Here is a 23,355-nt window from a genome sequence, read left to right on the forward strand (position 1 = left end):
GGTAAGAAACAGATCTTTGCTTTACTTCTTCTTGAATAATTATACTTAGTCGAAGTAGCACTGTCAATGCAGGGCCTTTACTTGTAATGGAGTATTTTAAAATGTAACATTAGCAGTGGTAAATGTAACTAAGTACATTTACTCAAGTAGGCTACTGTACTCAACTACAACTTTATACTTGATTATTTCCATTTTCTAATCATACTCAGACTCCACCGTTTTGGAAGTCAATTATTACTCCACTGAAACAGCTTTAGTTACTCGTTCATTTGCATATAATTAATATTTTTATTAATACAGAATATCAATTTTATCATAGCTTGTTATGTAATGTTATAGATTAAGCTACCCAGCAGCATATAAATAATTAAAAATCAGCCCTATATTATCAGCAGCAACATTAATGATACCTGTGCTACATATTATTGTATCACTAATTATAATCCAGTGATATATATGATTTGGCCATTTTGATTCTAATACGTATGCACTTTTATTTAAGTTGAATGCAGGACTTTTATTTGTAACATTGGATTTCTAAACTGTGGCACTTCTTCTTAAAAGATCTGAGTATTTCTTTCTCCACTGGAAATGACTAAGCAAAGGAACAGAACACCTCCTCCACCGCTCTAATCGACCAGTCCCTGGTAGTGATTGCTAGAAGATACTCGAATCTAATATATCTCGGTAGCAACTGCTGACGGAATCTGCATACCTTTTTTTTATTGGACGGTTTATAGAGGCTGTTCTGGAGGATGATTGGCCGCCGTCGCTCCTCCCGTGTTCTGGAGAGTTCTGAGGGGGAGTGAAGTGGAGGAGGCGCGGCCGCTCCAACGCACACTGACAGCGGCGACCAGGGGACCGATCCACCGACAGTCCCTCAGGGTGAATCCAGCCTGCAGTATTAACAACAACTACTTTAACTATACACCGATTAAAATACCCACTAAGAGTTTCACGCAGGTGAGTATCCACTAGGTGATTACTGTATTTTAGTTACTTTTACTGGTTATATTAGTTGCGTTTAACTATCGTTAACATTACGTCAATCAGTGTTAAGGGCTGCTCAATTTAACGTTACGTTGATAATACGGCAAAAAAAATAAAAAATTAGTTAACAATATTAAGCACTGTTATCCATTTGCCATTACTGAGATAAAGCTGCATATTATAACGAACAACAGGTATGAAATAATGCTGTAAAACTCGCTTGCAATGATTTGTTTTTTTGCAAAGTTGCTATTAAGCGTTGAAGTTATGCACGTCATCTGCAGAAGAGGTTACATAACGCCTTGTAAACTGTGGGCAAGTTGCAGAGAAGCTGAAGGAATGGTCCAGAAAGTTCTCAGCCTCCTGCACTGTGACACGACACGCCCTTCTGTGCTGCAGCCAGCGATGCTGTCCAACCTGCTCCTGCCCAGTGGCTGTTGATCTGTTTTCTTTCGTTTACCCTCCTTGCCCCGAAACCAAACTCCTTTAACGACAATGAGTGTTGTAGGAAAAACAGAATCTAGCTTATCTAGAACATGAACATGCATGTTTCTCTTTAGTTCCTAATATATATTGAGTTTGCTCAAAAGACGAGGCTTGACAGCTAAGTAGATTTCCTCCTATTCACGTGTTGGTCTTTTCCTCCCTGACAACAAATGTATTATTTTCATTATCATTAAAACTAGCGAACAAGTTCCCAGAGCCAAACATTTTTGCAGTCCAATGTCTTGTTTTGATTATTATTATTTCTTTATGATAATAATGCTTTTACTTTGTTAAACTAGGATTAAATCAGACAATTAAAATAAAACAGCAATACAATACCCAGCAATAAAATATAGAAGATTTATTATAAATAAAACAGATAAGATAAGTGGGAAAGCCAGAAAATCTATTTTTTTTAATTTTGCAAAAGTGATTAAAGCATTTAACTGATAGTTAAAATAGTTGCAGATTAATATTCTGATTACTTATAAATGATACAACTAATAGTATCAGACCTAATTTGCCTGTATTTTCTCCCTGTCATGTGCACCCGGTTTCAAGGGCCCTACATGGTGCCCCACTAGAGGAGCCTGCCCCTCCTAGTATGAGAAGCATTGCCTAGGTTTGTTGCAATGATCTCCCATGGGGCTTACCATTAGGCTTATATAATATTATATTGATACTCTGCTGCTGTGGCAACAGTAAACATCGGGCCTATTCCAGGAAGTTACAGCTAAGCTGAGTCATCTTGATAACTTTGTTTGCGCCAGCTAATTTTCCAGATTTGATATGGTGTAACTCAGCAAATTATCCCAGTAACTAGTAAACAAAGTACTAGGTGACTGTACTTTTTTTTTAAGTCAATTCACAAGAGAGTTAATACAAATATTATATAATAAAATGGCAAGTAGAACATCAGACAGCCCAGGTTGACATACTCTGATTGCTTGTTTTTTTTCTCAAACCCAAAGATATTAAGTTTCCAATCATGGAAGACAGATAACAGCAGAAAATCATCAAAGTTTGGCATTTTTTCTTGAAAAGAAATGACACAAACAATTCATTGATAATTTAAAAAGTGGGTGAATACTTTTCAGTTGATTAACTTATAAATCTAACAATAAAATAATTAGATATTTAATGAAATGGCAGTTAAGTGTGGTTGTCAAGCTACAGTAAACCTGCATCCAAAGGCCCTCTCCTCCCTGTTTCTCTTTTGTTGCCATAATAAAGGCAGCCCTTACCAACCTGTCAAACGTGGGAGGCTTGAAAACAGGTGCTGCGGACATTCACTTCACTGAGACAGTTTGTTTCCACTTCTGTTGGAGATGCTCAGACTCTGATTATAGCCACATTACACCATACTACAAATGTGCATCATGGTGGCGGCCAACAGTAACATTATCTGTCTTATACTCAGATGTTCAGTTTAGTGCCAATATATGATTAACAGCTGATAACTTCCATACTTTCAGGAACCATGTCTAAGGGACCAGCAGTCGGCATTGACCTGGGCACAACCTACTCCTGTGTAGGAGTGTTTCAGCATGGCAAAGTTGAGATCATTGCCAATGACCAGGGAAACAGGACCACACCCAGTTATGTTGCCTTCACTGACACTGAAAGGCTGATCGGGGACGCAGCCAAGAATCAGGTGGCCTTGAACCCCAACAACACAGTATTTGGTAGGAAACGCTTTTGTTAAACAAGTATGATAAGTTAACTTTGACGTTTCTGCTTATTTAATGCATTTATTTTGTTGTCCTTTTTAGATGCAAAGCGTCTTATTGGACGTCGGTTTGATGACGCGGTTGTCCAGTCGGACATGAAACATTGGCCATTTACAGTCATCAATGATGCAACACGCCCTAAAGTAAAAGTGGAGTACAAGGGAGAGACCAAGACCTTCTACCCAGAGGAGATCTCCTCCATGGTGCTAATTAAAATGAAGGAGATTGCAGAGGCATACCTTGGGAAGGTACACCTGTGTGTTGTGTTTTTACAAAATTAAAGTTCCTTGTAGTAACTTTAATATGATTAACTGTACTTGTTGAGAATTTATGTCTCATTAACTGCTGTAACTTGTAACCATGTTTTTCTGGCAGACTGTAACAAATGCCGTAGTGACTGTGCCTGCCTACTTCAATGACTCTCAGCGCCAAGCCACCAAAGATGCAGGGACCATTTCTGGGCTCAATGTCCTTCGTATTATCAACGAGCCGACTGCTGCTGCTATTGCTTATGGCCTGGACAAAAAGGTAAAATAATTATTCTGCTACAGCCGTCTTTAAGAAAATAATAATCTTTATTGTCCACAAATGTGGCAATGGGCCTTCACCTTCACAGGTTGGTTAAAACATCATAGTAAATAAAAAAAACATACAATAAATAGCACAATTTGCACTATACAGACAATAAATAACAATACATCCAACACACAGCACAAGTACATACATGAATCATCGTCCAGTGTGAATGGTTTTCACTTTTAATGTTCTTGGTTGCTGCGGCATGTCTATTGCGTCTTCCTGAGGGCAGTTTACTGAATTTTTAAAAAAGGAGATGAACAGGATCAGTCACAATTAGTCATGCTTATTGTTTAACCTGCATTTTATTTATACAACCCCGTTGTCTTTGCTCTTTCCCAATCATTTCACGTGCCGTATTTGTACTTCTGGAGAATCTTTTCTTTTTGTCTTATCCCCCAGTTGCTGATACCATGTACACCATACGTCAATTTTAGCGTAAAAGTTTGAGCGCAATCAACTCCTCAATTTGTTAAGAGATCCCACATTTGACAGTGTGATGTAGGGAGGAGAAAATCCAGTGGATCTCTGGTGTATGGAAGTAAGGCGGCTTCATGTCCACTGGTTGAGACACTATTCACAGAAAGCAGTAGCAGCACAGTGTTAATTTGCACACCAACAATTTGTAAGAACCATATTTAGAAATTGATCTTTTCTAATTCTCAAAAGGTTAGCGTCATCAACACGCTACACAAGATTAACAAAAAAATAACACCGACGTGAAGCACTGGTGGTCGCACCTAACCCCGGAAGCCTAAAAAGACACCAGTTAAGCCTTTTTCAATAAACTTTAATTACATTATGATTTCACACTACAGGTGGGAGCTGAGAGAAATGTCCTCATCTTTGACCTGGGCGGTGGCACATTTGATGTCTCCATCTTGACTATTGAAGATGGCATCTTTGAGGTCAAGTCCACAGCAGGCGACACACATTTGGGTGGAGAAGACTTCGATAACCGCATGGTCAACCACTTCATCTCCGAGTTCAAACGCAAGTACAAGAAAGACATCAGCGATAACAAGAGGGCGGTTCGTCGGCTGCGCACAGCGTGCGAGAGGGCCAAGCGCACTTTGTCATCGAGCACTCAGGCCAGCATTGAAATCGATTCTCTGTACGAGGGCATCGATTTCTACACCTCGATCACCAGGGCCCGGTTTGAGGAGCTGAATGCAGACCTGTTCCGAGGAACCCTGGACCCTGTGGAAAAGGCTCTCCGTGACGCCAAGATGGACAAGGCTCAAATCCACGACATTGTCTTAGTGGGAGGTTCAACTCGTATTCCCAAGATCCAGAAGCTGCTGCAGGACTTTTTCAACGGGAAGGAACTCAATAAGAGCATTAACCCTGACGAAGCAGTGGCCTATGGTGCAGGTAACCCCTTCATGTCCATAGATATAGCAGACACACATTTATACTAATTCGAAATCCTGACAAAGAGATTGAAGACATTAGCAGCAAGTGAAAAACGTCATTTGTTCTGCAGCTGTGCAGGCAGCCATCCTGTCAGGCGACAAATCAGAGAATGTTCAGGATCTGCTGCTGCTGGATGTGACCCCCTTGTCTCTGGGCATCGAGACTGCTGGAGGAGTCATGACTGTTCTGATAAAGAGGAACACCACTATTCCCACGAAGCAGACCCAGACTTTTACCACCTATTCAGACAACCAGCCTGGTGTGCTCATTCAGGTATGACCACCATATTAATCTAAAAATAACAATGATTATAGATTAATCGCTTTCATTTCAAATAAATATGAATTAATGAGTTGAACTGATGTTATATCCGCAGGTGTTTGAAGGTGAAAGGGCCATGACCAAAGACAACAACCTTTTGGGGAAATTTGAGCTGACTGGAATCCCCCCTGCACCCCGAGGGGTTCCTCAGATTGAGGTGACCTTTGATATTGACGCCAACGGCATCATGAATGTCTCCGCGGTTGACAAGAGCACCGGGAAGGAAAACAAGATCACAATCACTAACGACAAAGGTAAACTGAAGAAGAACTTTAAACACTTTATCTGAATTGTGAAGTTTGACGTACGATATTCAGCTTTGTGTTCTTTTCAAAAAATCCATCAGGTCGCTTGAGCAAGGAGGACATTGAGCGTATGGTCCAGGAAGCAGAGAAGTACAGGGGAGAGGATGATGTGCAGAGAGAGAAGGTGTCTGCCAAGAATGGTCTGGAGTCTTACGCCTTCAATATGAAGTCCACTGTGGAGGACGAGAAGCTGAAGGAGAAGATCAGCGACGAGGACAGACAGAAGATTGTGGAGAAGTGTAACGACGTCATCAGCTGGCTGGACAGGAACCAGGTGTGAATTTGAGGATTCTTTGTGTTTTTTTAACTTCATTGGCATAGGTGTAAAAGTATCTGTCAGGCTGGCATCAGAGGGATACTTTACTTCTTTTTACCTTTTCTCAGTATGCAGAAAAAGACGAGTTTGAGCATCAGCAGAAGGAGTTGGAGAAGGTGTGTAACCCCATCATGACCAAGCTGTACCAGAATGCAGGAGGGATGCCAGCTGGGATGCCAGGGGGAATGCCAGGAGGGATGCCAGGCGGCTTCAGCGGAGCTGGTGGTGCTCCTGGAGGGGGAGCATCCTCCGGCCCCACCATCGAGGAGGTTGACTAAACTAGAGGTTTACCAAACTTGCATGAGCTTGCTCTCTTTCCTTTTGTTGGAGGTTGGTGTGAAGGTTGATCACAGTCATAATATCTTTGAGTTATCTAAATCTAATACGTTTCCTTCAGAACCATTAAAGAAGCTTCTTTGGGATTGTTTTGATAATGTCTGAACACCAGGCTTAAGGCAACACTATCACTGTGGCTTTTCTGGTTGGCGGTCTTTTCAAGCGGCTGTGTTGCATCCAGTAATGTTTGTATTACCACAGTGTGTTTTTCTTTTAGAGTATGTTCCAAGTACTTTGCAAATGAAACAAAATAAAGTTTTTTTTATCTTTAAACTGACTCTTTTTTATAATCTTAATTATAAAAGCCACAATTGCAATTTACTCTAATGATTTTAGGTGTTACAGTATATATTGTACACACCTGTTCTACTAAATACCATTTTTCTCAGAAATTATCCAACTATAAAAGATACTGTGAGGAACTTTTAACTGGTTATGAACGTTCTCAATTTGATACTGATGCCTCTGTGTGACTTATATAAGAAAAGACAAGAGACCATTTCTTAATATTATTCTTAATACTTGTCTAGTAATCTGTACCACTGCATCAGATTCCTGCAAAATCATAAAGGTTCACCAAACCTCACCAGCTAAAAATCAAGCTGGGCCTCCGCCAGCATTCAGCCCGCCCCGGAGTGACCCAGATCTGGCTTTGCAGCCGTCTTCCACCTTCAGACGGCATTTTAGCTGCTCCTGCTCGCTGTTCCTCCAGTCCCCACTGGGAGCCAATGACAACGACACCACGCTGCCGGTGAAGACGAAGATCTGACTAAGCTGCAGGCTTCCACCTACAGCTGGAAGCTCCAGCGGGAGGAGGAGAGATCAGCGTATGACAGCGGCTACTCCTCCTCCAGCCAGGAGCTGAGCTTTGCCCCGGTGTTCTGCTGGTCCCAGCTGGGAGGCAGCACAGACACCACGCTGCTTGAAGACCAGAAAGGTATTGCTGGACCCGCAGGAGGGAAGAGAGGCAAAGGAGACAGATCCAGGAGGGAGTAGAGCAGACTGTCCCTGCTGCAGTAAAATTCGGGGTTTTCTAAAGGGAGTCTGGTGCTCAGAAAAACTTCCGCTTTCCTCCATAGAGACCGCCAAAATCAACACAAAGTTAAGCAACTTTAGTGGATTGTGTGATGTTGACTTCAAGTGTGCTTGGTTTTGAAAGTGGGCTTTTGGTGATTACATTTATCTGTGCATCAAATAGGTGTTTATACACACTCATCTCATGGTGAATTCATGTTTCCCTCTAAGCATTCTGTTATCAGCTCCAACCCTGGTGTACAACATTGTGCACCTCTTCTGAAATGAATTCCAAATCAATGTAGAGAGACAATAGACACAACATTCCTCTTTCTCATTTATTTTGCTTATTCATGAATATTCAGGTTAACAGGAAGTAGTTAGAAAGTTCATAGCAGTATTGGTTCTTCTTGGCCATATATCATGGACCAGTGCTGATGTGTGTGTTGAAGTCTTTGGTAGGTCAGCGTGAGTTAGAGTTTCTTGGGCATTCGTGCATCCGGTAGGCACACATGTAGAAGATACCTAGAAGAGAATAATCAGATTAATGAATAATATGAACAAAATAATGAGGAACATCAACGCGTTTTCAATGAGGTAGGATGCATACCTGAGAAGAATGTGAGCACCACTGACACCCAGCCCATTATATAGGACCAGGAGAATCGCCAGCTGCCATAGCGTTTACCGTAGTAGTTCACTGTCACTCCTGTATAGACAGCCATGGCCAGCAACACAAAGAAGCCTACACGAGACAAAACATTAGGGTTTAACAGGTGAAAGTTTGCACTACATGAGAGAGATTTGCATGAAGCCATAGTGGAGAAGCTTACAGGAGATGAAGAAGAGGATGCCAGCTGCAAATGTCTTGTCAAACCCGTCAAAGGAGGAGTAGTGGATGAAGGCCATAACGCCGATCACAATGCCAATGAAACAAGCCAGCAGGGAAAGAATCATGAAGGCCCGGGTGGCATCCCAGTACGCTGTGGGGGAGAGGAGACGAAACCAGACCTAAAAAGTTTGTTCAGCACTATATGCAGGATTCTGAATGTCTTTCTCTATTTTATACACACAACTTTTGTAGACACATCCATGTTATCTTCACAGTTATTCATAGTTTTCTTCTTCTATAGGAGATAGCTCTAGTTTGCCATCTAGTGTTTGGGAATGGATTTGCACCTAATTTGATGATAGATGACTGAAAATGACTTATTTTACCTAAAGTTTGTGATGTATGACTGGTGCAAATGAAAGTACAAACTATTTCTTAGTCAAAAACATAACCTGTCCACTACATGAAATACAGTATTGATTCGGGTTAGTATGAAGTTCACAGACTGGTTGTCAGCAAACTAATAAATAAAAATGAGGACACATGCAGTGGGAGATGCCCAGTGAACCTTACCGATGCTGTCTGTGTGTGTCATGCATTTCCCGGGAACACAGTACCGCCATAGGCCCTGGTGCATGTAATTGCTGGAGTGACGGTACTGCATCCAGTAGTCAGTTGCCGTGGAGACAATGAGGAGTATGTTCCCGACTCCAGCGCAGAACAACCCACCTCCCATGAAGCTGTACATCCTGCCAAAAAAACTGACTGACACATGGAGAGAAAAGAGAGCAGGTCAGGGACTCGCAAACATCTGTCCCCTCCTATACCAATTAAAGTAGGCACTTCCTGTTACAGAGCATGGGGTAACACAGAATATGAATAAAACAATATCTTAATACATTCAGCAGGATGTCACAAATGTTATACTGGAGCTTGACATGATTATAGAAACAGTAGTCACTAGGATGTGACAGAGGAAATGTACATGGTGAACAAGAAGCCAAGAAGTCTGACAGTCATTAACCTGATGGACTGAGAGGTGGGTCCATAAAAATTGTAAATGTTCAATTCATGGCAAGAATACTGGGTTTCCAAAGATATCTTACAAGTAATGCTTAACTATGGGACATTTTTTGGGGAATGATTAGTTAGAAATATATAATTGTTTTCTAAAATTCAATTCTGCATTCATAAATTAAGCCATCTTGAGTTGTAATAGTTCATGAAAACGGAGTTTCCCCAATCCCCAAGCTACTTAAAGCAATAATGGAAAGAAAATTTAGAGTTCAAACAGGTTAACTATCAATCGCAAGAATGAGGAGAACTTTTAACACACAAATACATCATTTCACACAATGTTTTGAGGTTAATGACCTACCTTAATCTCTCTTCCCTCAGAAAAAGTCAGAGATTCCAATATTTCGGGTTATCAAAGCACAGAGGAGCCCAATATTGCGCAGGGCAGGCAGGAAAGTTTTGTTTGTGCGTAGGAAACCAAGCGAACAAACGGGCCGATGGAACAATGGAGCATGCTGAGCCACAACCAATCACAGAGGATGAGTTTTGTGTTTTAGGGAATCTGCTGAAAATACAAAATTGTCAAAGCGCTGCACACAACTGATGACACAGGGCTTTTAATTCAAAATGCAGCACAACCACACACAGTAAACTCATGGCCTGCAATAGGCTTCCCCATGGCCATGGCTGGAAAAGTGCATTTAACAGAATAGACAGAATAATTTACCCAAAACACATTTCTAATCAAAATCAGGTCATTTCTGCCTTAAAGCATTCTCTATACCACCTTGTGTACAAATTATTATAATTCAAGTTGTGCAATTTGCTCATTTACATTTAATCAATCATTTTCAGGCATGCGGTATAAATGATCACTATACTTAAGCAGCTGCAATCACTACAGTGTGCATTTAATGTCTTTCCATCCCTCATATTAACAATGGAAAGACAAATTGAAATTATTATTATTACATTTTTTTTAAAAACTGCTCAAACATTCATAAAATAAAACACATGTTATATTAAACTTAATAAATAAATAAAATTCGCAGGACAAGATGCGTAAAGATGACGTGACAGAAGAGAGTAAGATGAACTGGATGGCGGGCAGCTATTAGATTTGGTTTATACAGTTTTATACAGTACATACAAGTGATACATTTGTTGCAGCACCTTGTAGAGAGTGGGAGTTGAAAGAGAGACCTGTGGGTGAGAAATTCAGTCTCTTTTTGATGGTGAAGTAAACTCCGTGGCATTTAAGGTGGAAACAATGGTTGGGCAACTACTATGACATTGCACAGATAAAAAATAAACAGAAAATAACAGGATTTAACATCTGACATTACGTTAATTCGCTGTTTAACAATTCCCACACAGGTGGTGTTACAACCAGCCTCAGAGGCATTAACATTAATGGGAGACCAGACGAGTGTTAAAGTAATAAAGAAGCACATTTGTTGAAAGGATAACCTTAACCAAACAAAACAAACATGGAGTCAGTAATCATGAATGTCAGCATGTGTGAAAATGTTTGAAAACAAAAAAGCAGCCATGTCAGCCAAGGAAGAGACCATCAATGTTCAGGTGGACAGACTTTAAAGCTGGAACCACAACAGACGCACAGCACAAAGAGGCATCCAAACTACAACCAATATCACACCAAGGAAGTGGGCTCACTCCCAATTTTGCCTAAGAACACAGCCATGAATAAAGAATGGTACCAAAACATCCTCCGAGAGCAACTTCTCCCAACCATCCAAGAACAGTTTGGTGACAAACAATGCCTTTTCCAGCATGATGGAGCACCTTGCCATAAGGCAAAAGTGATAACTAAGTGGCTCGGGGAACAAAACATCGACATTTTGGTTCCATGGCCAGGAAACTCCCCAGACCTTAATCCCATTGAGAACTTGAGGTCAATCCTCAAGAGGCGGGTGGACAAACAAAAACCTACAAATTCTGACAAACGCCAAGCTTTGATTATGCAAGAATGGGCTGCCATCAGTCAGGATGTGGCCCAGAAGTTAATCGACAGCATGCCAGGGCGAATTGCAGAGGTCTTGAAAAAGAAGGGTCAACACTGCAAATATTGACTCTTTGCATAAACTTAATGTAATTGTCAATAAAAGCCTTTGACACTTATGAAATGCTTTTAAGTATACTTCAGTATACCATAGTAACATCTGACAAAAAGATCTAAAAACACTGAAGCAGCAAACTTTGTGAAAACCAATACTTCTCAAAATGTTTGGCCACGGCTGTATATGAAGATGTGTTGCTCTTGAAACACTGAGGAAGGAATGGTAGATGACCTTTAATCAGGGTCATGATCAGAGTCATCAGTCGCTGGAATTATGAAAAGTTTGTTTTGGAATAAATCGGAAAAAACACTTGATTTACATCTAAGAGCAGCAACTGTTGCCCCTAAAAATATTTGTTTTTTCAAGCTTTTGTTAATTTCATTTAGAACCATCATCAGCTAATAAATTGCAGGTGTTCGCACTGATTGGCCTAAAATATGTAATGGCCAAATATGTTGAGACAGTTCTAAGTAAACTCAATATACTTTAAATTCCCAGGACAATATACAAATACAGACATACAACTAAACAAAGATATCAAGCTTAACAATGAACACATTTACACACAGCCTATAGCTATAAAGACACACTTTATTTAAATTGATCTGGTGCAAGGATATCATGTCCACAGGGCTAAACAGTTAAATAGACCGACAGCACAATGCTATCAACATCATGTAGTTAGTTCCTTGGAACTTTTAGACCACTGCTCAGAAAAGATTCATATCTGCTAATGACAAGTTAAGTGTTAGAAATAACAACTGTCCATTCCTGCAAGGACAAGTCTAACTGTTTTCTGTGAAAACAGATTTCTTTTAACCTGTTTCCAGCTGATGTTTACTTTACTGACACATCTTCCTGCTTCTGATGATGATTTGAGAATCAAAATAAAAGCTGGAAACTTGAGATGTCCTGATACGTTAAATTAAATTCCACCCAAAGTGCAGCAGCTTTAAGTTCTGGAGGGTTAACTGATAACAGACAAAATACAGCACATGTAATGGGGTCACTGGGCGTAACAGTCACCATGCGTGTCTCATTTATGACCACTAGATGGGGACTTTTATTCAGTCGTGCAGCAACGACTCATCATTAGTTGGATTTTGTCTCACATGAATTGGTGTGTTGCCAGTTTGCCATGATGATCATGATCTTAATTCACTGTGAGATTCTGATTTAAATGATTAGGTTTTTTACCTGCTCAGCCATATCATCTTCATATCTTACCAAGAAGTTTCCCAAATCCATTTTCTATCATCAGGCATCCCTGATCCAGAATGCTTACATAATCATCTGTCCTATGTGATCCAATGTAATAAAAACATTTTGTTTTTATTACATTGTATTTGGGACATTACTTGTACTTGGGACATACTTTTTATTACATTGTATTTGGGACATTACATGTACTTGGGACATACTTTTTATTACATTGTATTTGGGACATACTACAGCTTGTTTTTCACTTTTTATCTTTCCTGTTTGGTTATATTGCCTTTTATGTTGGATGGCTTTTTTATGTCTTATGTAAAGCATTTGAATTGTTTTGTTGTCAAAGGGGATTTACAAATAATCTCCTTTCCATAATGGTAATGACACCAGCAGCTCCTGCTTAGTTTTTAGATCCTACATGGTCAGATTGAAATGAACACCTGTAGAGCAGGTATAGATACACTTTAGCAGGATAATCCCCTACTGGCCCTGCGGCTTCAGTTTATAATGTATTGTGATCCTGAAAGTGTCAATGTTTAGGCATGGTTTCTCTAATTCAATATTGGTCCGGTTTGAATTTGCACCACTTATGTTTTATGGAGTAGTTTCTATTTTGACTTACGGACACCCCAGGGGGTCTGAGATCCACCCAAAATAGTCTCACAAAATCCTGTGGGAAACACTTGTTATATTTTCTCTTCACTTTCCACGAGAAGGCTGGTTTCACATTGATCTGCTGAAGAGGGTTTCACTTTAAGACATGCATTTATGAACTGATTTGTTGTTTGTCAATCACAACCTTTTGGGGGACCAATCTTTGTACAAAAAGCAATTTACAGTTTCATGTTGAAACTTTCAATTTTATTATTCTAAGCAGAGCACTTTCATATCTTCTGTCTTAAAAAATGTCTGGAGGGGATATTTGAAGTAAGATAGATGGCAGTTGAAATACAGCGATTCCAGGAAATACATTTCTATAGCAGAAGAAAAAAATCTTCCTGTTGATCCAGTTGAGTACATTGGTGAACATATGTGAAGTGGCATCAATAACAGACTGTGGCTGTCCGTTTGTGTGTGTGTGTGTGTGTGTGTGTGTGTGTGTGTGTGTGTGTGTGTGTGTGTGTGTGTGTGGGTACAGAGACCTTAATCCATGCTACAGGCCTAAAAGCATAAAATTGTAGAACCCTTCTAAATTGCATCGGATTACCATTATCCTTCTCCTAGCCTGGCGGGACCCAGTCAGTATTGCCTGAGGCAGTGGATTCCAACTCACTTTCCACACCATCCAACTTGCCTCCCTGCCACTGTAATACTTAAACCAATGAGATCTGCACAAAAGGTGCAGGCATGAAGAAAAAGCCTTTTTATATCCCATCATAATGTCACAATGCAAGAATTTTCACAGTCAGGTGAAGGTTACCTCCTTTCATTAAGTCATACTCACAAACATGTCTTCCTGAAATTCTGCAATCTGAAGAATGCATCAAATCACTCACAGTAGCTTGCGTTAGAAGAGCCATTTTACTGCAACACGAGATAACAAACCCCTCAGACCACTCTGATGGAAAAAATGTGAGCTCACTCCTTGGTCTTCTTTTTTTCCTCCCTTTCTCTCCATTTTCTCTTCATACTCCTGTAAGTCATCTGAATTATCCCACACAAAGAAAGAGATCTTGTTTATTTCACTCAAATGGTTTGTGGGAAGGCCTTCTAGAATTTTTTAAGGATAAATCTAAAGTGTGCCTTAGTATTTCCACAAATCTAACACTGGCTTACATCAACAAGAGTCATACTTTGGCATGTCTGTGCTTTTTGCTAAATGCTGACATAAGCATGCTCACAATAGACTGTATATAAGAAGTGCTAAGTCACGGTGATGTCACCCATTGGTTTCCAAACTGCTGATATGAAGCCTAGAGTTCGGCATTTTAGCCATCACCATCTTGTTTTCTTTGCCAAATTAGTAATGTGAACACAAATCATTCATTTGAGACCCCAGATTGTTAAAATGTGCTGATGAACTGATGAAGGTAAAAGATGAAAAAGGAAGAAAAAAAAAAAAAAAAAAAGGGCACCAAAGTTGTAACAATTCAAGGGACATGAGTGGCTCTACCAAATTTCATGGCATCTATTATATAGATTTTGAGGAATATCACTCAGGACCAAAGTGATGGACGAAACCAAAGGACCGACCAACTGCCAGGCCTAGAGCCATTGCGCAAATGTGGAAAGGCATTAGCCTTACATAATATTCTGTTTGATTCAGACATGCACAGAAATATTTTTTGTAATAAATGTTTTATTGATAATTTTAAAAATAATAATGAATCTTGACACAGCTAACACACTGGTGATCTACAGGGATACCACAGTACACAGTCACACAGCGATGAGAGATCAAAAAGAGAAACACACAAACACTACACCATGCACTGACACACACACACACACACACACACACGCACACGCGCACGCACGCACACACACACACAATGGTTTATCACCACATGTTCGGCCTTGTGTCATCTCCAGTTTTTCATCAAACACCCACATCATCATGGTTTCATGGTCAGGAATAAACAGAATATACATTCATTAATCTGCTGTACAATAATGTTAATGTTACATTTACTTCCCAATGGCTAAAAATACAGTATTTTTTAAACCCCAGATTCGTATTTGGTAGTCCATTATCTGATCACATTTTTTAGAAAATTGCAAAGATGGCTATATACATGGAGAAAGGGTGAACATTAAGATGAAATCATTAAGATAACACTAAGATAGTTTGTGAAAAGGCAGATGGCAAGCCTTGACGCTTTCCCTTTAGTCTTCAGTTTATCATAAGATACCATGGCAACAGATTGATGGTTCACAAAGACAGGAAACCGGGGAGCATAAGAGGATGTAATTTCATCGGCATCCATCTACATGAGGTTCTGAAAACAAACACAGAGAGCATTGAGACAGTGTAAGAGTCTGAGAGTTACATTTAAATACAGGTTACAAACAAAAACATGGAGATTAATAAACAGTATAAAGCCTGAATAGTACTGCTTTTTACATGCAATACCAATATCAATATTTTGGGGATATCTTTTGACTTTTTTTTTTAAATTAAGAACTAAAACATTTTTCTGAAATTGGGACTTATATACATTCTGACAGGGACATTTTAATGTTGAGAAATTAATTTCTCAATGGGGACAAACTATCAATTACTTTTTAACCACCTGTTTTCATGCACATTTTCTGCCCAAACTTTCACAAAAAAATGTTTTCTTCTAAGCTGAAGTGGAAAAGTTGGTGTATTGATAAAAACAAAAACACATAACTTGTACAACAGCGTTTAAGGGCCATTGTAGGTAAATAAAATTATAATAATTACGGAGATAGGGGAGGGGGTAATAGTCCGGAAAATGAACTCAATGTTTTTTGTCGGAATATAACTCCCCTCCCCCAGTTTCATATTTCCTTTTTCCTTTTCTTTTTTACCTTCAATGGCCCTAGTACGCCTTCGTAGACTTCAAAATCCACTGAAGCTTAAAGACTTGAAATATGGCTCATTACAGTCTCTGAGCAAACGACAAAGGTTTTACAGCCATCGTTCAAGCCTACAGGAAGTGAATTTCATTATCAAAGAACAAATTTTGAATGGACTACTTCAACTATTTACTTATTCTCTAACTATCAAAGCACATATATTAAAGCAAATCTGTAAATTGTACAGATTGTAAAGATCTCTGAGGCAAATATTTTGATTTGTAATATTGGGCTAAACAAATAAAATAGATTTGAATTGAAAATGAAATATCCTTTTTCTAAAACCACACTTTAACATGTAAACTTGCACAAAAAAAAACTTGAGCAGCACCCAAACTCAGACTTTTAGACTTTTTGTGACTCTCTATTTTAGATAACTCCTTTTTGCCCAAAATCCAGGGGAAATGTATACCATGTACTGTCACTAGGAATCTGACAAGCAGCTCAAAATGCCCTCAGTTTACTGTTGAACTGACTGTGACCCACACTATACAGACAGTGTTTGTTCAGCAGTTCCTGCTGTAAGTCTAGACATACCTCATCTCTCCTCCGGCCAGCGGTGGAGGGTCGTGAAAGGACTCCTCCATCCAGGGACCCGTATCCTGACATCTGATCCGTGGGCAGAAAGCTGGGCTGTCCGTATGGGATTACATTCTCATCTGTGGATGACAAACAAATCACTCCCAAGTTCCAGCTGTATTTATATAGGTTAAACCCTAAGTGATGGAGCAGACTGAAAATAGACCCCCTGCAGCTAAAAGCAGAGCTACTACTATGGGATGATAAGTGTGCATACACGGGTGGCAGTTGGTTCTTTCTAAGCTCAAAGGGATTTGTATGAAGCATCACAATAAGATTAATACACATCTATTTGGGTTCCAGCTGTTGAAGCAAATGGCATGTGCTGCTGGGACAGAAATCTATTCTTTTATCATCTATTGTTGACGGAAACAGAATGATGCTACAGAGCTGACTATCACATATTGTTCTTACCCTGTGATAACCACTTTGTAGCTCCTCTCCTTTGGGGTGAGAAATGTTCTCCCCTCTTCTTAAGAGTTGGCGAGTCGCTCTCCTCTTTTCTCTCAGTGTCTGTTCGGCTGCGGCTCAAAACATCAGCCAAGAGCTGCAAGGAGTCATCTGTAGGGGGAGCGGCTGGTGGAGGGGGAAGTTCTGCATATGATTGCAATGGTGATTAAAAACTACAGGCAGAAATACTGCTTTAAAGGAATGATGAGCAGTCGCATAGCTTAGCTTAGCATAAAGACTGGAAAAGGGGAACAGTTAGCCTGGCTCTGTCCAAAATTAACAAAGTTCACCTAATAGTACCTCTAAAGCGCACTGATTAACATATTCTATCTTGTTTACATAATCAGTACAAAAGACACAGAGTAAAGACAGCAATTGGCTGTTTTATGGGGGATTATGTGCCAAGCTAGTTCTACTGCGTATTAACAATTGCCAGGCAACCAGTAAAAGATCTTACTGGTTCTTGCCAAGAAAGAGTTTGGCACACAACACCCTGTTAAACCCGCGGCATGAGAACTTTTTCCAAAAAGTCCAACATATCCTTTAATTGTCTTTGAGATTAGCAATAACACGACATGCTTTACATTGTTACACCACAATCAATGCAAGCTGCATTTTACAACAGAGCCATGCTGCTAGTGAGGCTTTAAATGCTCACGAATGAATCGCATAATAATAGTATTATTCCTCTTTCTTTTTTCCCCAAACTAAAACAGAAGTTAGATGAGTTACAGACAGTGTGTCATACCTGCTTGGCTGTGTAGCTCTCGTCTGGTTTGTCCATCCTTGAGTGTTTTCTTCTTACTCCTGGATCTGTGTGCCTGGGCTGCAGGGTTGGACTCGGCAGCCGGAGCAGGAGATTGTCCTGACAAGAGAGCACACTGATGTCATCCTTTAGGAAACTTAGAGCAAACTAAGGAGCACTGAGCTGTGCTTTGAATAAATGTGACATGATTTTCACGTACAACTACTTTCTGCTGGGTAACATCATCGACTAAATTATACATGACACTGTGTGGTTGTGCGCTGCCACTTGGGAAGTCACTTCCAAAGATGGAAGGCTTTAAAGGTGCAATGTGTAAAATCTGTCCTGAATTTTTTTGTAAAACATTCAAAAAAATAAACATTAGCAACTCCCGTTGAAGTGACAGCGTTGATGTTATGTTAAATACATCTAGGTATTGTGTTGAAGATATGACTACTGAAGTGAGCATGTAAACCAGTTAGCCCCGTCCTGTCTTTTTGTACCACTTGTAGCGCGGGAGGAGATAGTGAGTCACTGTAGCGTTTGATCTGCCCTCAGTCCAACATGAGTGGACAAAGAAGTAAAGAAGCCCTAATAGCTTGTCAATCATGTTAAAGGTGCATGGTATGTTTTGATAGTTTATTTATTCGATTAAATACAAGGTGGCAGAAATGAAAAAACAACTCATATGTTTAGTTTTACCCGTCACCATGAGACTACTTCACCTGGAGTAGGGTGGGTGGCTGCTCCTGGAGCCGGACCTTCAGCTAGCGTCTAGCAGTTTGGTTGAATTTGCGTATTCTTGCCCGACTAGTTAGTTAGTATTTGGCTTTCTTTGGGTGATTTTAGATGTAGATTGTATGTACCCAGAAGAGGAGGTGAAATGCGGACCCCTGTTTTTTGGAGCATGTGGACAGACCTTTGCACTTTTAAACTGAATATGAACGGACCTTTACCGAGGTTCTCCCCCTTGAAATCTTCTGCCCATTGGCTGGGGTGGTGGATCTCCCCGGCAACCTGGGCCTTGGTGTTGGTAAACAGATCTGGGTTGGACTGGGAGACCTGGGAGCCTGAGTGAAGACGGGCCAATAGGTCAAAGTGCTGCAGCCGTGGACTGTTGCCGGGGTTGTGTGTCTCCCGCTGGGGGCTGGACATCAGTGTTGCTGCGTAGGACAGCTTGTCTGGTTTGGAGGGCAGGCTGGAGAGTTCCTCTCTGGAAATGTCCATCAGGTAGGTTCTGGCAGGCAGCGGGGGACACCAGTTGTCATCCTCCTCCCCAGAGCTAGAGCATGGACAGTGAGTAACAACATGAGTGTGTGTGTGTGTCTCAGAGAAACCTAATTAGATATAATAAATGTAAGAAAAAACAAGTTCAAGGCAATGCTAGCGGCTCTGTGAGGCTGTAAAGCGGTGCTTGAGCACAAACATCAATGTGAGTGAGTTTAGCGTATTAACATTCTAACATTTGTTTATTAGCACTAAACACAAAGGTATAGCTGAATTTGTATTTCAGGTCCTAATTCAGATTTAGGACCTGAATTAAACCTAAATATCTAAGTACCTAAATGCAAATTTAAAGGGGAACTTGCAGATTTTCAAGTGGTGTTGCAATGTGGATGGTATGTATCACCGGCGCTCGGAGCTCCCTGCTCACCCGCCGCCAGTTGTCCACTGGATGACACACAATGACATGTTTCACGACCTCTGGTGGACCCTCCGGCGAGTGAGTGGGGAGCTCCGGACGCCAGCAACACGGGGGGAAGCTGAACATTTGTTCATTTGCACAAACAACTAACAACACCGCTCATTTGCAACAATACAAAGCTGGTTGAAAATCAGCAACGTTTTCCTTTTTGATATCTAAGTCTGGACCAAATCGATGGACCAACACTGGCATTCATAGAGACATACCACTGACATAGCTATAATTACTAAATATAAGAAAAGATGTATATAATATAAAGGAGGAATTGTTAAAAAATAATCTATTTAAAAATTTAATGGAAAGGGGAAGGAACATAGAGTTGGAGAGAACCACCTCCGTGATTTGTGCTGTCACTTCAGTGCCGGCAGGGCTAATTTAATGATGAACGTGTCACTGAAAATGAAAAGTACTAATCCAGACTGTCAGATGGTGGCTAATGTCGTTACAAAAGACACGGCACAGTCAGAACAGCCGTCCGATCCCACCCCGTTATGTCCACAATCTAATCTGTCAGAACTAGTTAAAGGAGACACTCCCCTCAGAAGCCCCACAGCTCAATCTACTCGCTGCCTCCAGACACAACTGTTGTTAATTTGAAAACTCCCCAGACTCCAAACTTCACTCAAGATTTGTTTGACAGGCTTGGCAGTTACAGGGCAGGTTTGATCTCCATCTGCTTTAACTCTCTCTGTCATGTAGGTGAATCAGATGCCTTGCATGCTATAAATAAATTGAGAATTAAGACAGTATAAAACAGCAGTTGTGTTATTAGAGGAGGATAAAAAGCGCCTGGATGTACAACTTAAAATAAATCAAAATAAGTGTCACCTGTGTTCGTCCTCTTTGTCTGTCTTTGTGTGAACTCTGTCCTTGTTGGCAGGAAGAGGCAGCGACAAAACATCCACCCAGGTGAGAGGAGCCGACCTGGACGAGGACCCAGTGGACCTCTGTTTTACCAGTTTGTCTATAAACACAAAACACGATGTGTTATATTGTGTACAAGGTATAATCGCTGTGTTTTTATCCTCTCCACCCAGAGCCTGAGGTTGAAGTAGCTAGCCGTTTAAGGTGATAAATATGCTCAAGAACATACAAGCTTTCAAACCGTTTGTTTCTCCTGCCCTGCTTGTGAGTGCCTGAAGGACATTTCTTTTCATCAACCTTTTTTACATTCAAGAGCCCTTTATGGTTTCCTAGACTTTCTGCATATCCATCTGATTGGGCGTGCATGGTTTTACGTCCTTAGTCACTGTATGTGAGTTTTAGCTTTATGTTGTACTGTATGTGAGTTATGGCCTATTACTTATAACATAATTAACTTGAAGACAACATATAAAAGAAACACAAGCTAATACAAAAAGACATGCATAAATAGGATGAGAGAAATTAAATCTTGTTTTGGCTATTCATTTATTATTATTTTATATAATAATTAATTTGTCTAACATATGACCATATTTACATTACACAATGCTTTTCTAGATCAGAGGGAGGGTGCAATAAGTGGCAGTGTGAAGCTGATGCTGCTTTGTTGTTAACATCTCTGTTAATAGTGCTAATTCACCTTCATCAAATCTCCATTACCAATATGTCACCATTTCGACCTGCAACTTTCTGGCAATTCCTTGTGTTTTATTGTGCAAAAATTTGTTTTAGCCTTTTTCAGGTCTGGTTTCTGGTGTTTATTATATTTGTGTTTATGTTTTGTCTAAAAATGCAAGCAAGAAGGCAAACATGCTGTATATGTCTATGAGAATCAAGGCCACATTTAACAATACTGTTTAAAGTATTGCACTTTATCCTCATCCTTCAAAATGAAACCACAGTTTGAAATTATTGTGTAAAGGGTACTTAACTGCATGTTACCATGGCAACAATACTCAAGCTTCATGCGATAGTACACAGTCACTCCAGGATAAAACTAATTTGGCGTATAATCTAACAATATGGATGAGCACAGTTTCATAATTCCCTATGTTAAAATGATATTATATAAGAAATACAATTGCACACTCAAACTGTATCAGATCAGGTGAGATGAAAGCATATTTAATCACTGTTTTATGAAATTAAAAAAAATGGATTATATCTCTCACCGTTGCTTTTCTTAGTATACTGGAGCTTGGCATATTCAGACCCAGACTGACCGGACTGGATGGTCCACTGGTCCAGGTCTAACTCCAGACCCACAAGGCCATTGTTTGACAGCACTGGGTTGCTGCTGTACGGGTCTGGACCCTGGTTGTAGGAGGTACTGGAGTAGGTGTCGTAGTACGCCAGCAGGTCGTCCTCAGCGGCTGTGTTGATGGTGCTGTAGATGGGACTGTCGGTGGACGCCGTGCTGCGTTTCTCTGACTGGGTCGGGTAGTTCATGATGCCGACTGCTGAATGATGAAAGTTCATTTACAACAACAATTATATATTTTGAATTCTGAGAGTTATTTCATCAAACATTCAAAGTCAGAGAGCTCTTACTGTTATAATATCTGTCTGAGTCCAGTTTGCCAGAGCAGCAGTTGACGGAGTCTTTGCTGTTGTGAGTGAGGTTTGTGGTGGGCCAAGAGTCAGCCAGCCAGGGGTAGTTGCCCATGTTTGATCCTAACAAGGCAGGCCTGGAAAGAGGGGTGAGATTATATCCATACGTTGTACATCAAAAGCACAAAAATTATCTGAAATCAAATCATTATCATCAGCTTACCCTCCATTAATGATTCCAGATCCTTCACTGTGAGCAAAGCCAACTGAAAAAAACGAGCAAGCTCTCAGTTATTCATCTTGTTTTACAGCAGAAAAGATTTTTGTCTTAAGACAGAAAAGATTCACAGGAAGATATACAGTGGGTACGGAAAGTATTCAGACCCCTTTAAAATTTTCACCCTTTGTTTCATTGCAGCCATTTGCTAAAATCGAAAAAGTTCATTTTTCTTCACATTAATGTACACTCAGCAACCCATCTTGACAGAAAAAACCAGAAATGTAGAAATTTTTGCAAATTTATTAAAAAAGAAAAACTGAAATATCACATGGTCATAAGTATTCAGACCCTTTGCTCAGTATTGAGTAGAAGCACCCTTTTGAGCTAGTACAGCAACGATTGCTCAGTTTGGCTGGACGGCCAGGTCTAGGAAGAGTTCTGGTCATCCCATACTTCTTCCATTTAAGGATTATGGAGGCCACTGTGCTCTTAGGAACCTTGAGTGCTGCAGAAATTCTTTTGTAACCTTGGCCAGATCTGTGCCTTGCCACAATTCTGTCTCTGAGCTCCTTGGGCAGTTCCTTCGACCTCATGATTCTCATTTGTTCTGACATGCACTGTGAGCTGTAAGGTCTTATATAGACAGGTGTGTGCCTTTCCTAATCAAGTCCAATCAGTTTAATTAAACACAGCTGGACTCCAATGAAGGAGTAGAACCATCTCAAGGAGGATCAGAAGAAATGGACAGCATGTGAGTTAAATATGAGTGTCACAGCAAAGGGTCTGAATACTTATGACCATGTGATATTTCAGTTTTTCTTTTTTAATAAATTTGCAAAAATTTCTACATTTCTGTTTTTTTCTGTCAAGATGGGTTGCTGAGTGTACATTAATGTGAAAAAACTTTTTTTAGCAAATGGCTGCAATGAAACAACTTTGCTCCATTCCAAACAAAAATCTATATTTTATGAAGATATACTGATGACCTACATAAACACTCTGTATA

The 23,355-nt window shown here is 40.2% G+C and overlaps 3 protein-coding genes across 6 annotated transcripts in view; 1 reads left to right on the forward strand and 2 right to left on the reverse strand.

Annotated features, from left to right (window-relative positions):
• The first annotated feature begins 837 nt into the window (after window positions 1–837).
• Window positions 838–6,504, forward strand: hspa8b (heat shock protein family A (Hsp70) member 8b). The gene is made up of 9 exons (XM_054596907.1): window positions 838–963; window positions 2,952–3,161; window positions 3,249–3,454; window positions 3,582–3,734; window positions 4,601–5,156; window positions 5,269–5,471; window positions 5,575–5,773; window positions 5,866–6,098; window positions 6,209–6,504. The coding sequence occupies exons 2-9, from the start codon at window positions 2,957–2,959 to the stop codon at window positions 6,416–6,418; spliced, it is 1,965 nt and encodes a 654-aa protein (XP_054452882.1). The 5' UTR covers window positions 838–963; window positions 2,952–2,956; the 3' UTR covers window positions 6,419–6,504.
• A 1,427-nt stretch (window positions 6,505–7,931) lies between these two features.
• Window positions 7,932–9,070, reverse strand: lim2.3 (lens intrinsic membrane protein 2.3). Its single transcript, XM_054604212.1, has 4 exons — window positions 8,896–9,070; window positions 8,324–8,473; window positions 8,101–8,235; window positions 7,932–8,015 (listed from the first exon to the last, which is right to left on the reverse strand). Exons 1-4 carry the CDS (start codon window positions 9,068–9,070, stop codon window positions 7,954–7,956), a joined length of 522 nt encoding a protein of 173 aa, XP_054460187.1. The 3' UTR covers window positions 7,932–7,953.
• A 6,077-nt stretch (window positions 9,071–15,147) lies between these two features.
• The window catches only part of zgc:77784 (uncharacterized protein LOC402947 homolog), a 48,211-nt gene continuing 40,003 nt past the window's right edge, over window positions 15,148–23,355 (reverse strand). The window contains exons 18-26 of one of the 4 annotated variants that reach the window (XM_054602449.1): window positions 22,353–22,395; window positions 22,130–22,266; window positions 21,751–22,035; window positions 20,483–20,618; window positions 18,900–19,231; window positions 17,953–18,069; window positions 17,169–17,348; window positions 16,713–16,834; window positions 15,148–15,571 (exon numbers count right to left, since the gene is read on the reverse strand). In XM_054602449.1, the coding sequence (XP_054458424.1) occupies window positions 15,560–15,571; window positions 16,713–16,834; window positions 17,169–17,348; window positions 17,953–18,069; window positions 18,900–19,231; window positions 20,483–20,618; window positions 21,751–22,035; window positions 22,130–22,266; window positions 22,353–22,395 (1,364 nt within the window). In that variant the 3' untranslated portion in view covers window positions 15,148–15,559. Of the gene's footprint in view, window positions 15,572–16,712; window positions 16,835–17,168; window positions 17,349–17,952; window positions 18,070–18,899; window positions 19,232–20,482; window positions 20,619–21,750; window positions 22,039–22,129; window positions 22,267–22,352; window positions 22,396–23,355 lie in introns of all 4 variants that reach the window. The other 3 variants (XM_054602531.1, XM_054602613.1, XM_054602365.1) reach the window with 3 other exon arrangements.

This window comes from Anoplopoma fimbria, chromosome 1 (genome assembly GCF_027596085.1).
Source record: "Anoplopoma fimbria isolate UVic2021 breed Golden Eagle Sablefish chromosome 1, Afim_UVic_2022, whole genome shotgun sequence".
In the NCBI taxonomy this organism is placed as follows: domain Eukaryota; kingdom Metazoa; phylum Chordata; class Actinopteri; order Perciformes; family Anoplopomatidae; genus Anoplopoma; species Anoplopoma fimbria.